Source organism: Aulonocara sp. 'chitande type north' Nkhata Bay, linkage group LG15 (assembly GCF_057382095.1).
Source record: "Aulonocara sp. 'chitande type north' Nkhata Bay isolate Kocher_YH1m ecotype deep benthic linkage group LG15, A_spYH_male_GT1.1, whole genome shotgun sequence".
NCBI classification, from domain to species: Eukaryota; Metazoa; Chordata; class Actinopteri; order Cichliformes; family Cichlidae; genus Aulonocara; species Aulonocara sp. 'chitande type north' Nkhata Bay.
In genome coordinates, this window is record NC_141358.1 from 22,421,471 (window position 1) to 22,438,031 (window position 16,561).

The 16,561-nt window shown below is 38.5% G+C and overlaps 2 protein-coding genes across 2 annotated transcripts; both read left to right on the forward strand.

Moving 5' to 3' along the window:
* On the forward strand, positions 1 to 8,235 carry LOC147313044 (uncharacterized). Its single transcript, XM_086264508.1, has 7 exons — positions 1 to 63; positions 5,086 to 5,210; positions 5,769 to 5,788; positions 6,344 to 6,535; positions 7,050 to 7,252; positions 7,364 to 7,397; positions 7,556 to 8,235. Exons 1-7 carry the CDS (start codon positions 1 to 3, stop codon positions 7,648 to 7,650), a joined length of 732 nt encoding a protein of 243 aa, XP_086120634.1. The 3' UTR covers positions 7,651 to 8,235.
* A 475-nt stretch (positions 8,236 to 8,710) lies between these two features.
* LOC147313045 (uncharacterized) lies at positions 8,711 to 16,203 on the forward strand. The gene is made up of 8 exons (XM_086265006.1): positions 8,711 to 8,766; positions 8,957 to 8,976; positions 11,338 to 11,529; positions 11,993 to 12,247; positions 14,018 to 14,053; positions 14,457 to 14,486; positions 15,283 to 15,318; positions 15,642 to 16,203. The coding sequence occupies exons 2-8, from the start codon at positions 8,961 to 8,963 to the stop codon at positions 15,746 to 15,748; spliced, it is 672 nt and encodes a 223-aa protein (XP_086121132.1). The 5' UTR covers positions 8,711 to 8,766; positions 8,957 to 8,960; the 3' UTR covers positions 15,749 to 16,203.
* The last annotated feature ends 358 nt before the right edge of the window (positions 16,204 to 16,561 follow it).

A 16,561-nucleotide genomic window follows, 5' to 3' on the forward strand; every position in this document is an offset into this window, starting at 1 on the left:
ATGTGGAATGAAGTTAGAGCCATCATCATGCTGAGAAGGAACAACCGTCATCTCAGACCGCTGGTAAGTATTGCCCTTAGGAGGAAGGGTCCTCCCAGAGAGCCTGGTTCCTCCCAAGATTTCTTCCTCCAGGAGGGAGTTTTTTCTTGCCACCGTCGCCCCACATTCACCGGTCTCATCAGCAGAGACATTGTTCACCTTCTAAGACCTGGACTTTTTAATGGCATGCATTTTTAATTTCTCTGTGCCATTTTGGGTTGATTGGGACCTGATGAATGTAAAAAACAAAGAATTACCTGATTTTTTTTTCACCTGATTTTTATTTCGGTGAAAAATGAGATCCACATATGAGGACATATGGCAGCATGATGTCCTCATACATGAATATCAGGCCTTTGTATAGCAACATTTTATATTTTGGTCTAGACAACCCAAAATGTAATGTCCACATATATGGACTCCAGGTCCTAGGAGGTTAAAACAAAGTCTACTAGTGGTGCACCACTACTAGAGATAGTCAGGATCGGTGTTTGGCTTGCTCTCTGGGAACAACAAAAAAATAAACAAATAAATTAATAATAAAATAAAATAAAGATATTATTTATTTATTTATAATTAAAATTAACATAACAACAAAAACAAAAATAACTAATAAAAACTAAGTAACTAAGTATTCAACTGTGTTTTGTGAAATTTGTAATGAGTCTCAGTTAAGTTGATGTCACAGAAGTTTCTGAATCAACCATTTAGATTGTTCAACAAACAGATTTACTCAGGTAAAGATGGTAAGCTGGAGCACTGGTACCCTTCTAGTTCAGTTTAAGTTTTTAGACAAATATTCCCTCATTCAGTTGCAGTTTCTGCTTACATTATACATTATTTAGCTGCAAATGTTTAGCTGCAAGTAGCAAAGTCCAAAAGTGACAACATTTCCACTGCACTCTCTCCAGAAATGGCATATAGAACTTTTGACCAAATTAGACATTTATCCTTGAAAAATCCATGAAAATCTTTAATTGTACCTTTTATCACATTTTAACAAGTTACTGTCTCCTGCTGCATGTTTCCTGTTTTGGCTGAACTTCATCAGCTCAAAAAACACACCGTGCTGTGGTTTACTGAAAGAACTCATGTACAGGACACACTGAAAGCAGGTTTACAATGTTTAATTAACAAAGTCAAGATCAGTTAACAACAACTGAACGAAAGATTTACTTTTTCTCATCGGTAAAATGGTCAGATGAGGTCCATGCCAATGTGCTCAAGTGGTACCTCCATTAAGGGCAGTAAGGGCATAAAGGCACTTTTGGAATGGCCAGCTGGTTCACCAGCTGACACCACTGGACGCACACCATCAGCTCACATCCAAACAGATTCCTGGCCAGTAAAATCGGTCAATTTTTGGGTCCAGAGTCTTATCTTATTCCAGGTGACCAGCCATCGAGTTGTAACGAGTCACCTAAAAAAAAAATTTCTCAGTGGCTCTTCTGCGACCATTGTGTTCTTCCATTGTACAAGTGTCACGACACGCTCAACATGGTCTGTCGTTACAAAATGTGGAAATGTCAGGGCGCACTATTTGACTATCAGCTCTCATCATTTGATCAAAGGGCGAATTGCATAGTGCCATTATCTTCTGTGTAGCGAATTGCCGGAACCGGCAAGCTGAACGGGGCCCAAACGCCACATGTCCCTATTGGCTGTGTGTGCAGCCCTGCATACTGCCCTATTGAGCTACTAAACTCCAACCAATCAGTTTTGAGATTTAAGGGGTATGCTAGCCGTCAGCTAACCGCAGCCGTTACTCTATGCATTTCCCCCCAATCTTTCATTTCCACCAGTACTATGGGGTATTTGTGAATATCCATGACTGACATGGTCGCCAGCTGGTCTTTGGCCAGGGTGATGGCAGTTTCGAGGTTCACCGGCTAGTGATAGCAGACTCACTTCACTGTCCTGGCCGGTAGCCCCCCCCCCACAAATTTCTCTAGCACTACCATTTTCAGCAATCCAGCCTTTCAAAGTGTGGGGCCAGGCTGCAGCCACCTGGTTTAGGCAGAGGACTGGTCTTCCAGCCCCATTTGCCCCATGAAAGTTGCTGTGATGGTCTTCTGGAGAGACTGATGGCAGCCACTTGCAACAACCGGAGGGCACGTTCCTTCCCTGGCCACCAACACACCTTCGCCAAGCGTTGGAAAACTTCCAGGAAAAGCTTGCTGTTGATTTAAGTCAAAATATATTTGCTGATGTTGAGTGTGTGGATATTCAGAAGGACACCCATTCCATAATACATCATTTCCATAAGTGTAAAATCACCAATTATGTTGTCATTAATGTCCAAAAACAACTTGGAGTTTATCACAGATGCGCTTACTTAGAGAAACAATGTGAAGTCTGCTGGACACTGCTCAGAAACCTGATTGTTACAAAATGTTCCCTGGAATGGGAAGCTTTAAATATTACCCTCCTTCTTTGCCTAAAACAAAAGGCCCAGATGATGAAAATGTGTGATTTCTGCTACTTTTGTCAAATGTTGAAACTGAAAAGTAATGTGCTTTGAGATGATGCCATTGATGAAAATGAGATTTGGTTTAAATGAACTGAAATCAGTAGTGTGATCTCCAGTCTTGATATAAGGAATGAGAGAACTGACAGCTGTTATTTTAATCTGCCTGTTTAAGTTGTTTTAACTCATTTAAATCATAAAGTAATGTGGTAACATCTGGACTGACGAGTTTACTGTCAGCATTTTAATCGCTAGTTTAAAGGCTGTAGGCTGCAGCCATTGCTCTAACACTGTATAAATGTAACAGGCCTCAGTGCTGGTTCTAATAGTCTGAGCTGCTTCCAGCTTTATTTGTGAAGAGCACAGCAGCTTACAAAATCACGTAGCTAGCTCGTACAGCTGCCACGTAAAAAAATTCATAAGCTAAGATGACCTTAAAATAACGGGGCTACGTGCGGTGATGTTAGCGTTAGCCATGTTAGCACGTTACCTTCAACAGGTGGTCAGACTGCATAAACAGGCACTCAGTCAGAGGCACTCAGTCAGAGGTTGACCTTCTCATGACACAAGTCATGAGAAGGTCAACTTGATGCCTTCAACCTTGCATGAAATCCCTGCAATTTCCCTGCAAAGTCTTTGATGAGAATCGTTACTGTTTGCTCTGATTTTTTTCTGGCCTGGTTCACTGGTCAGGTCACACAGTAAGAGCCAGTTTTATCATTTCTATTTATGGTAATGCCTCCAACTAGCACAGCTATAGTCTTTAAATGAAACATGTTATTCTATTAGTGTTGCTGTATCCATGTGATTTATGTGAATAAGTTCAAAACTTTACATATACTGAAATTGATTAACTCATTTCATGATCTGTGACTGAGTTGTAAAATATGGCAGATGATTTAGTCCTCTATTGTCTTTATTTAGACTTATCTATCTTTGACGTGTGAAAAATATTCCAAGCTTGTAAGGATGACTGCACAATCTTTATCTTACAATGTTACCAAATATTTTCCAAAATCAGTTTTAAAGACAAAGTGCGGTAGCATAAGACATGGGTGGTCTTTGCTAATATTTAATGAACTATTTAGTGTAAAAAAAATAGCAGAATTTATTTGCCTCTCTGTATAACATGCTTCAACGCTTTTACTTGTTTAGATCTATTGGATGATATATTGATTTTACTGCTTTCCAGAGTTACCACTGAAAAGTTGTCGGGTTTATGGAGATTGATCTGAAAAGAACAAAAACATGTTGAGTGGCAGCTGACTGTGGTTAATTGTTGATGTCAGAAGACTTACAGTAATCAGATTCTATCATTTCAAATAAAATTCCTAATATGGATAACACTGGAGGGTAATAATGCTGTTTCTATCACTCAACAATTCATTATGTACCATTCTAAATACCAGCCTATTATCTAGTGTCCATTCTCTCCTTACTGTAGTAGTTGTTGGAGAGACAGTCCAATATGTTGGCTGGTGGTTTTTGCATTTGATAGTGTCAACTTAAGTACACCATTACTGTTTCCATAGGAATTAACACTTTGAAGCCTAAATCATGAAATAATTGCCAGAAAAACCTTTAAAAAAAAAAAGTCTTTATTTAACCTTCTTTTCTTTATTGTTTTTGTAATTATTTAGAAAATAAATTACATTCCAATTTCCATATATGACATTTAATTTGTGTCATATCTGCCTATTTGCTTGTTTTTTTAAATTTGTTTATTTAGGTTTATTTAGGTTTTTCAGGGGGGGAAATTCACATTGATGATGTTGAAGTCCCAAAAACTGGCAAAAAACTGTATGTATCAAATGTTGTACACTAGGCGTTAAAGGGTTAAAAGGGCACAGGACTTACTGGAGTACTTCTGCTGCTCATTCCTGTGCAATATCCCATCTGACCTCCCGTCATATTTCTTTTCAAGATTTTCTTATTTAATCACTAGTGTACATATATTAATATTTATAGATACATATATATTTAGTCATCTTTTCTCTTTTACCATGTCTCTCTAATATTTTGCTCCTTACTATTTTTCTATTTTCTTTATTATTATATTTTATTATATTTTCTCCTACTGTACCATGCTGCTGAGTGACTGCTGCTCGTCAAACACATTTCATTGCAATGTTGACCCTGTGCTAACTTGCATATGACAAATAAAATCTGAAAGCTGAAACTGAAAACTGAAAACTGGAGTACTATGAAAACGTCCTTTTTCAAATGACTGCATAGTTAAATAATGCTGCTGTTTCAGTTAGGTTGCTAAAGGCTGTGAAGTAGACATCAGAATGTTGTTAGCCGTGTTTTAAAATACGCTCTTTTCTAAGCTAACTTCATGTTCAGCTGAAATCTTCTTGGTTTCCAACAGTGTTTGGGCGTTTCAGCAGTGTGTGTGTGTGGGAATTTCAGTAGTGTGTATTAGAAAGTTTCAGTAATGTTTGTTTGAGTTTCAGTGGTGTGTTTGTGAAAGTTTCAGCAATATTTGTCAGATAGTTTCACAAGTGCAAGCACTTCCGTAATAATGTCCCTAGCACCGCCTCACACTCTAGCGGTATTTCCTCTTTATTCATCTAAAGCGGAACTCTGAACAAGTGCAACAGCTACTGGGAGAGAAGTGGTGCAGCAAAGAGGCGCTGAGAGGAGGAAAAGGAAAGCATCAGGCACAAACAGACAGTGAGGGAGAGAAAGCGAGGAAGGAAAGGTCTGTGTGTGTTTGTGTGTGCTGGTGTGCGTGTGTGTGTGTGTGTGTGTGTGTGAGGACACTTACATTTAACATAGTTTCATGCTTATAGGAAGTGAAATTCTCTGTAAACCACAGAGATGACTGTGTAAAGAAAACCCGGACCAGCCTATTGGGCACCAACAACCATGCCACATTCAAAGTCGCCTTTCTCCACCATCCTGATTAGCTTAGGTCATCTTCACCATGTCGACCTGACTAAATGCACTGACTTGTTGTAATGTGATTGGTTGTTAATAATAGTATATTTAATAGTGCTTCTTTTGTGGCAATCATATCAAGAAATAACGTTTCCAAATCTCAGTAACTGTCTGCTGATTTGCTTTGCTACATCAGACTAATGCAGGTAATACATCTCTAAGATATTTTTTAGTATTCTTGGCCAGGAAAAGCTTATACAAAGCAACTGTGGCTATGAGGAATTTGCGATGCATATCAGCACACATTGCGTTTTGTTATTGTATTAAATTTTGTTATATTATTCTGATTAAAGGTTCCTTTTGGTTTATCCTTTCTCAGGGACATGGAAAAGCAAAAAGGTAAGAAAAAAGGTTAATATTATTAAGGAGAACAAGCTGCACTTGGCAATTACGATAGAGAACATTTCTAACTGCTTTTTTTTTTAATCTTATGATTAACTGAGTGTGCAGATAATTGTGATTGGAGCTTCCCCCTTATTTCAATAACTTTGAGCTACACAGGTCACACTGATGATGTAGAACTTTTAAAAACTCACATTTATAATATGGTACACTTGGTGTTACAGGATAAAAAGGAAGTAACTATAGAGGCCAAACCCTGGCTTCTGGTGAACTGGATATGTGATCACTTGTAGTATAGAGATTGCTGACAGTCTCTGTGAAATCCATTGCTCAAGCTCCATTCAGGGTGCTCTAGTGACCAGTCAGTGACCCCACTGGCAACTAGAAGGTACTGGGGTGTGCGTGTCACTGACTGGTCTCTAGGCCAAAAGTCTAATGTAATTAACACATCTAATAAGCTAAACACAAAATATATAATGTATAATATCGCTCATTGTGTGTAAGATGTGTGGCTTCACACTTGTCTTCTTCTCCTTTTTAATTTATCTTTAGTGTTGTGGAAAAGATTCTTTGTCATCTCGGCTGGAAAAACAAGTGAAGCTCATCATTCTTTTATTAAAAGGCTTAAAAGTATCGATCAAATGGAAGTGACCTCCGCAGAAAAATCTGACTACCTTCTGATTTTCTGTCCTGTTAATTCACAAGTTGGAGCAGACATTGCAGAGGCCCTGGACAAGATTCCCCGTAAGAAGTCCTTATTCACTAGTTTTTCAACTGCCATCAGAATTCTAGAGAACCTATTCAAAATAATTATATGAAGGTTTTGAAAAATATCATAGCAAAAAATAGAGCATTCTATCTGCATGTGACAGGTATAACATTAGGTGCCCACTTCCTTTGTATTCACATTTGTCAAAAGACATGCACTGTTTTTTTGTAATTAGAAAGCGAATGAATGGACAGTCTTCATGTATTAAATCAAACTTGCTCACTTTTCCATAAAATCTTAAGATCATGATCAGAGTAACTATAAAAAACAACAACATAGGAAAACTATTCCTGCAGTATGTATCAGTTAATGTGAGCAGACTAATGTCACTAATGTACTGTGGTTCATTCAGTCAATGCTGCTGGTATATGTGAAAAAACCTGTGATGAACATTCATGTAGTTCTTCTTTCTTCTTCATTTAACGTGCAGGCCAAGACCAAAAAATCTTGTTTCTGAATCATTTGATCCTGTTGTCTCTCTGCCTACAGGTGGTAAACCTGTAATTCTGGTGGTGATGCATCACACCTCCAATCTTGAGCATGTTGTAGCTGAAAGCTGGAGACAGGTGAAGAACGAGAATGTCCACCTCACTGTGGATTGTCTGGTTTATAAGGGAAAACTGCTTGATTGCAGCTTCAATGATATCATGTGGTGTAACATTGGGAAGTTTTTCAGAGTTTCCATTCACCAGGTAATTTCTATACATACAGTCATGCTTGGTACTATTAATAACAAGCAAACAAACAACCCCACCCTCAATGTAAACCCAAACATGATTATAACTCTTTGTTTTATTCTTTAGCTCATTCAGACTTCTAAGTGGCGAAAATGCAGTTGTAAGTATAACTGTAATGCTTTTGTATATTTCATCAAAGATTGCTTTTGTCGCTTTCCACATAATAAAGTTGTACGGACATTGGCATTAATATTCAGTAACTAATTTCAAACTTATAAATGTTTAACTTATAAATAACAAGCTCTTTTCTCCCCGTAGGTTACACTGACCCTCTGATACTGGGTGTAGGTTTTATAATGTGTATTATGATAGTGGCAACTGTGACTATGGAAGTAGTGCGAAGGATGATTTAGATGTTACTGAGCTGAATGTTTTTTTTTTATTATCTGGATCATAAAAAAAGGAAAATGATATAATGATAAGAGATCTGCAACCTTATGCACAGGGCTACATGTTCATTGAAAAAATGTGTTGTGAGTTTGACAGTGAGATCTGAGATGCTAAAATGTTCTAAAAGAATAACTTGCTGCTCTTGTCCAATACTTGTGTGAAAGAAATCCTCTCTGAAGAGATGGTCGTGTAAAGTTTGTATCCAATGTTTCAGCCAAAGGTGCTATGAGATTAAAGTTTTTTAAAGTTCAACATGTGGCTATATTTCCGGTTCACAGTCTCTTTTTGCTTCTTCTTAAGCAAAGCATTTCCCCTGTGTATGGCTGTATGATATAATGTTCTGGTTAAGATTTAGGTTTTAGTTGAACAGATTAGTAAGTTTTAAATAACAGCTCAGAAAGTAAGGATGCTGTTTTGTGCAATTTTATTAATTATATTTAAATTATCTGTGATGAATACAAATCAATTGTATATAGTATTTTATTTTATTGTGTACAGTATCTTATTCTTATTCTTATCATCTTATCTTATTCCAGTGTTTTGTTTTGTTTTCAAATTTTTGCTATGTAACTTTACACTGTCCACTTTCTGCTGTAACAAATCAAATTGCCCACGTGTTGGACTAATAAAGGTTATCTTATCTATATTATCATATCTTATGATGCATAGTCATCAGATTTAAACACAACTGGACCAGCATGTTTTACAGTTTTCCCTGCCACAACAATCAAAACACCAAAGGAGGGGATCTATTTTTGATAGCATATTTTTGAAGCATGAATTTCCTCTTTCCAAACACTTGGAAAATAATGGCAAGGGACAATAAAACAGTTTATATTGCTTTTCCTTTAAATTCTCACCTGACCCATTTCTTTATTCCACAGTTTTACACTCTGTTAACCCACTTCCCCTACTGCTGTGTTCTGATCTTATTTTTTTCAAACACTGAAAGAGTTAATGTTCCTGTTTGGGCAGTTACTTTAAAATCGAAAATGAAAGTGCTTCACAAACAGGGAAGGACGTCACTCCCTTTTCAGTGTTCGAAGGATATACCAGAGACTGTATACTCAAGCTATTGTGTAAGTGAATTTCTCAAAATCTTTCCATGTGAAGCTGTGAACTTCACAGCTCTAGCAGGCCCAGACATATACATATTCTCTAGGCCAATGTTAGCCTAGCTTTTTAAAAAGTGAACAGAAAGTGAAACTGCTGACCATGATTATTCATTGTTGTTTTGACTAAAAGCTCCTTTCTCTTCTCCCTCCTCAGAGACATGGTACAAAGACATGGTGAGAAAATATGGTGCTTTTGAATTTTTAAGTTTTATCTGTTCCTGAAGGCTCTGGACGTTGTAGGGCTGTCCTGGTTGACACGCCTCTGCAATGTTGCGTGGAGATCAGGGGCAGTACCTGTGGACTGGCAGACCGGGGTGGTGGTCCCCATCTTTAAGAAGGGGGACCGGAGGGTGTGTTCCAACTACAGGGGGATCGCACTCCTCAGCCTCCCTGGGAAAGTCTATGCCAGGGTGCTGGAAAGGAGAGTTCGTCCTCTAGTCGAACCTCGGATACAGGAGGAACAATGCGGTTTTCGTCCTGGTCGCAGAACACTGGACCAGCTCTTTATCCTCTCGAGGATACTTGAGGGTGCATGGGAGTTTGCCCAACCAGTCTACATGTGTTTTGTGGACTTGGAGAAGGCATTCGACCGTGTCCCTCGGGGTGTCCTGTGGGAGGTGTTGCGGGAGTATGGGGTGTCTGGCCCATTGCTACGGGCCATTCGATCCCTATACAACCGTTGCAGGAGCTTGGTTCGCATTGCCGGCAATAAGTCGGACTCGTTCCCGGTGGGTGATGGGCTCCGCCAGGGCTGCCCTTTATCTCCAGTTCTGTTCATAATTTTTATGGACAGGATTTCTAGGTGCAGCCAAGTGGCGGAGGGCTTTCGCTTTGGTGGCCTCAGAATCTCATCTCTGATTTTTGCAGATGATGTGGTTCTGTTGGCTTCATCGGGTGAGGGCCTCCAGTTCGCACTGGAACGGTTCGCAGCCGAGTGTGAAGCAGCGGGAATGAGGATCAGCACCTCCAAATCTGAGGCCATGGTTCTCAGCCGGAAAAGGGTGGAGTGCCCACTCCGGGTCGGGGATGAGTTCCTGCCCCAAGTGGAGGAGTTCAAGTATCTCGGGGTCTTGTTCGCGAGTGATGGGAGAAGGGAGCCAGAGATCGACAGACGGATTGGGGCTGCAGCTGCAGTAATGCGGACGCTGCACCGGTCCGTCGTGGTGAAGAGGGAGCTGAGTGTAAAAGTGAAGCTCTCAATTTACCGGTCGATCTACGTCCCTACCCTCACCTATGGCCACGAGCTGTGGGTAGTGACCGAAAGAACGAAATCGCGGATACAAGCGGCAGAAATGAGCTTCCTCCGAAGGGTGGCTGGCCTCTCCCTTAGAGATAGGGTGAGAAGTTCGGCCATCCGGGAGGGGCTCAGAGTAGAGCAGCTGCTGCTCCACATCGAAAGGAGCCAGCTGAGGTGGTTCGGGCATCTGACAAGGATGCCCCCTGGGCGCCTCCTGGGTGAGGTGTTCCAGGCATGTCCCACCGGGAGGAGGCCCCGGGGCAGACCCAGGACACGCTGGAGAGATTATATCTCTCGGCTGGCCTGGGAACGCCTTGGTAATCCCCTGGATAAGCTGGAGGAGGTGGCTGGGGAGAGGGAGGTCTGGGCCTCTTTGCTTAGGCTGCTGCCCCCGCGACCCGGCCTCGGATAAAGCGGATGAAGATGGATGGATGGATGGAAGTTTTATCTCCAAAAGTTGATTCTGTTCATCTGGACGTAGCGTTTTCAGTGGGAGAAACGTTTCCCCTCACTGAAAACGCTACGTCCAGATGAACAGAAATAACTTTTGGAGATTTACTTACCTGGATGATTGAGCATACATCAAGACTTTTTAAGTTTTACTTTTCAAAACTAAAGTTGTCAGATATTTCACTATTAAAGACAATAAGCTTTATTTAATAATTACACTTGAAAGGATATACAATTGCAAGCATTATTTTAGCCACAGCAGGTGGTCTGGGGGAGGCTTCAGTTTGCAGCTAAACAAGGAATTAATGGAAACCAACGATACTCACAGTAAATTCTAATGGTGGTATAAAAAAACTAGAATTATCCCACTTTAATTTTAAATTTTGATTTTCACTATGGCCAGCACTGTGGCACACTCTGGAACTGTTGCCTCACAGCAAGAAGGTCCTGAGTTTGATTCCTGGCTGGGGTCTTTCTCCCCGTGTTTGCGTGGGTTCTCTCTCAGTACTCCACCTTCCTCCCACAGTCCAAAGGCATGCAGTTAGTCGGGATACGTTAATCGGTAACTCTAAGTTGCCTATAGGTGTGAGTGCAGATGGTTGCCTGTCTCTACATGTTAGCCCTGCGACACACTGGGGATCTGTCCAGGGTGTACCCTGCCCTTTGCCCTGCTCTTTGACAGGGAAGACAGGAATATAGATGCATGAATTCAATCTGGTTCTTCTTTAAAATATCTGGATTTAGATTAGCACTGTTAAGCACTGTTTATATGGTTGATAGACATTAACTCATTAAAAATTATGTCACATCTGAACAAGGATCCAATTTTTCTTTTTGTTTCACTTTAGAGTCATGGAAAAAATTCTTTGTGTGGGAAGCAGGAAAAACAAATGGGGCCCATTTTCCAGTTGTTCAAATACTCAAAAGTATTGGACAAACAGACGTGACCTCTGCAACGGAATGTGACTATCTTCTAGTCTTCTGTCCTGTCGTTTCCCGAGTTGGAACAGACATCGGCGAGGCCCTGCACAACATAACTCGTAAGAAATGTTAAATAACTAAATGCTAAATAATACATGCATGCATGACACATTGAGTTTTGATTGAAGTTATTGCTGTAGGGTGAAGATGAAAGTGGAATTTGTATACACTCATTGTAGATGTGAATATCATGGTAATTTACAGGATGCAAGTTTAATAACTTAAAAAACAACAATAGCAATTTGCCATGTGTTGTTTGTTTAGCACATTAATTTGTGCTAATTTTTGAACTACTAATTTGTCCTACTTTTGATATGTTGTTTTGGATATCATTACTCCTTTTAGTGATTTTAGTGATTATGGCCTCATGCTACGTTCACTTAGAATATTTGGCCTGTAAAGTGGGAAATAAATATGAAATACAAAATTGGAAGTAAACAGAAAGGCTACATTTAACATGCAGGCAAAAAGCCCAAACTCTTGTTTCTGAATCATTTGATCCTGTTGTCTCTTCACTTACAGCTGGCAAACCAGTAATACTGGTGGTGATGCATCACACCTTTGATCCTCACCATGTTGTAGCTGAAAGCCGGAGGCAGGTGAACAACCCAAATGTCCACCTAACTGTGGACTGTCTGTTTTTTGAAGGCCACCTCCTCAGTTGTAACCTCAATGATACCATGTCGGGTGACATCAAAAAATTTTTTGGTTCTGAATTCCCAGTTCCAGTCTTAATTCACAACCTGATCTCTTTGTGGCAACACATCCCACGTTTCTGTAAGTATGATATAATACCTTCATCTATCTGATTTATCTGAATATTCATCTTTGTGTTTTATTGATGACCACCAAATTTAAAGTTCCTTATTTCTCATGGTATGGTCACATTTATTTAAAAAAAAACAACCCTCCAATATTTTCTGGCACACAGTGTTGGGAAGGTTACTTTTAAAATGTATTCCACTACAGATTACCGAGTACATGCCCCAAAACGTATTTTGTAACGTATTCTGTTACTTTGCTCAATGAGAGTAATGTATTCTGATTACTATTTATTGCTATTACTGAAGGTTACTCGCCATGCCAATACCAACTAGACTGTTAAATCTTAATGTAAAATGAGTAACAGTAGGGTGGACATTAGGTAAGGCTGCACTTTTTGCAGCGATCTCGTATAGAAAACAGATTAACAGGAAAACAGGTCCGCGGCTCCAAACTGTAGTAAAGGTATCTCTGGCTAATACGTTGGGTTCCGTGTCGGGTTCGTAACCGAAAACTAGCTTTACTTTGTTGTCTGGATCAACTTTGCTAGCGAGAGACAGAGAGATGCATTGAAAGGCTGCTCCAACGGAACTTATTGTTTCGGAGGAAAACCAACACAGTCGAGTCTTAATAGCTTACTTACAACTAACTTAGTCCTTGCTCTTCCACGTCAGTACTGAGACCTTGAAAACAACCATAGTGATGGAAGAGACACACCCGTGGGAGAGATTCATACATTTTTATTTTGAGATTGACCTAAACTATGAACACATTAAATCAGTGCTTTGCAGTAAACACAGTTTTTATATAAGTGAGAGACATCTGAAGAGGTGACACACTCACCGCAAGGCATACTCTGACGTGGAGAAAAACGTTTTGTCGCCATCTCCCAATAGTATATCTTTTTTTCCATTTTTTTTCAATGTCTCTTGCAGTGCTCTGTGCAAAATAAACACCAAACTGAAAAACATTCACCAAGCTGAATCCAAGTCAGAAAAGAAAAACATGTAGGGTATTTAGTGGCCTGAAATGTATTAATCCATAAAGCCTAACTAGTCAAAACTCCTTTGTGTGTCTTCGTATTGAAAGATGATTCTGGTCATTTCCAATGGTTTGTATCATAAATGAGCTACGTTAATGAAAATCTAAGTAATGTCTAGCCATGGCGTAATTAAAAGTACCTATGCATAAGGCATATCAGTTGTGTTTGAGTAGTAAAAGATACTGTACAAATTAATGCTCTCTTTTTCCCCTATTTGAGGTTTAGGTAGCTTCATCTGAAAAATATTTGGACTTTGCAAGTATGACTGTACTAGTTTTTGCTTATTTTTTAGTTGTTTCCTAAAACATCATTTGTTGGTGTTTTAGGTTAATATATTGTAAAGGTACAGCTTTTAGATATATCCCTAACCAGAAAGCCCTTTTAAGCCCATGCTTCCATCCCATTCAAGTTGTTGCCGACTGCATCGAGCTGACGTGCAGTAACATTTCTTGGAATATGCACATCAGGTTATGTGGAAGGTGACGGCACAGGGTTAAAAGGCCATTCTGGTAACATCGCTAGTTACAATGTAAATTTCCTGCAGAAGTCTAGATCATACATAAGTTAGCATGGTAGTATAAGGTCTAGATGTTGTTCTGCTTTTCCACGAGTTTTTGGTTGTGATCACTTTGGTTTCTCCCTCTAAATAACGTGTTTATTCAATGATGAAAAAAAAGTAAAAGAAAAGCGTATATGACTATGATCAAAGATTTATTTAATGAGCACAATTTTGTTTAATTCAGTTTTAGGTTTCTTCATCTGGAAAATATTTGGACTTTGTAAGTATGACTGTATTTTTTTTATCTTATTTTCATTTTTAGCATATTTCATACTAAAACATTAAAAATATAAATAAGTAATTTTATGTTCTAATATACAGTGTTAAGAGCAAATATCTCTTGTTGTGTTCTATAAGATTGTAATATAGATAATGCTCAATATTTCTGTTGCATCCACTGGGTTGAAATAAAATAAAAACAAAACAAATGAGCAAAAAGAAAAAAAAAACCCAAAAATGACAATGGTATAATTATCTTACAAGATGTGTTTCAGTAGCAAAATATACCAGACAACTTATTGCTCTGTTTTTATTTGTTTAGGTAGCCCTGCCTGAAACATATTTGAACTTTGTAAGTATTAACTGTGTTAGCATTACCTTAACATCATTTTATTGTGTTTTAGGTTGCTCCAGTATCTGGAATATATTCGTGTGTAAGTATAATTATTGATAATTTTTATCCTTATTCATGTCTTCATCTTTTATCTCCATAAAGCTACAGTTTTTAGAACAAATATCCCAATGTGTCCTAAGTCACAGCATAACCGGAAAGCCTGTATGCTGCAACTTTCCACACCATTTAAGTCACTGCCAACTGCATCAACCTGAAGTGTAGTAACATTTTTGCGGATGTGCACATCAGGTTGTGTGGAAGGTGACGGCACTGAATTAAAATGACTTTCCAGTTGCAATGTAAATTCCTGTACAAGTCTAATTCACACATAAGCTAGCATGGTAGAATAGAATTTCTTGATGTATGCTCAACCATCCTGGTAAGTAAATCCCAAAAGGTTGATTCCCCAACCTTATAAACAGCACATTTGCAGTCATTGTTTGAATGTACTGTTTATAAAGTTGGGGAAACCAGCAGTGAGCTGAGACTGAAGAAGTCACTTGGATGGGTGATGAAATGTTTTTCCCACTGAAAATGATATGTCTAGATGAACAGAATCAACCTTCTGGGGTAGAATAACATCTAGATCTTGGTATTTCACCAAAATAAAAAGAATTTTTTTTTTTGATTACTTTGGTTTCTCCCTCTAAATAATGAGGTTATTTAATATTGTACTAGTGTTTATATCTATTTTGTTCATGAATTGATAAAAAAGAGATAAAGGAAAGCATACATGACTATGCCTAAAGCTTTATTTACCTCCTACATTCTGTCACTTGTGTGTGAGTGGTAAAAATAACAGACGAGTTACTCTTCTGTTTTCATTTTACTTTTAGGTTTAGGTAGCCCCATCTGGAAAAAAATCAGACCTTGTAAGTATCACTGTATAAGTTTTAGCTTTGTTGGTGGTGTATCCTAAAACATATAATAACATGTTCTGTAGAAATCACTCAGCCTGTTTACAATGTAATCAGAATGTAGTGATGAGCAAGCACAAATATCACTCTACTCAGAACTAGTCTTACAGGTCACTTGAGTCAGTTACACACTTGTAAAAGTACTTAGTACTTTCAGTTTTCAGAAACCAGCTACTGCAGACATATGGCTGATTTATGTGTCTCAGAAACTCTCTCTACCATAACTATGGTCCGCTGTGGCTTATTGCTCTTTTTGTCTTTATTTTTCTTAATTTTAGGCTTGAATCCTCTGGTACAGATTGCTGGATTGATTGTTCCTTTGCTGATGGCAGTTGTGACATCATTCAGCTCCAAAATATGGAAGAGAAATAAAAGTGGGAAATGAGGACTGCAAAACAAAATCCAAAAGCAATAATTTAACAATATCACAGTACGTTTTCTTGATACTGTATATAAAACAAAATATATGTAATATATCATGCCTTTGTAATCATTAAAGACGTGTTAGTTATGTATTATAGTTATGAAAGCTGGTATAGATGTTTTAGGGATGAATCTTTTGATCATTGGTACTGTAGCATGCTAAAGATGAAATGTTGCTTTACTCACATGTCCAGATGTCAAGTCAAGACTGAAAAGTGAGCTTTAAGAAAACAAAACCATTTCTTTCCCAGTTATTGCAGACATGCTTATGTATTTTAAAATAACGAATTTATTGAGTGGATATCTTGGTGTCATTTGTGGCTTTTGTTCATACTGAATTAAAAGACATTCTTTATTAAGTGACATTAAAAACTGTTTCTGATTTAACAAATTTCAACAAGTAGATATAGTTCAAGTTTACAGGTTTTTGTGCTTCTTTTCAGTTCATTAATTCTTTCTCTAGAATTCTATTTTCGCTTAAACTCTTGAATTAATATTTACACACTCATTGTGTGGAACACAATAAAACCAGAGACTGTCATTTAAGGAGTTGCCCCGCCCCCGACCGTTTTTTTTTAAAATAAATATTGAGACGTGAACTTAAAGGAGCATATTAGTGTGTGGTTCAACTTTATGCAATTTAACTTTCTGAAAAGAAAGAAAACAAGAGCCATATTAAGAGCTCTTTTAATGTCCACGTCGGTTCTCAGTCATACAGGCCATGGTAATCTAAGGAGCTTGGAAAGAAAAGAGACTTCTTTAAGTTTCTTGATGA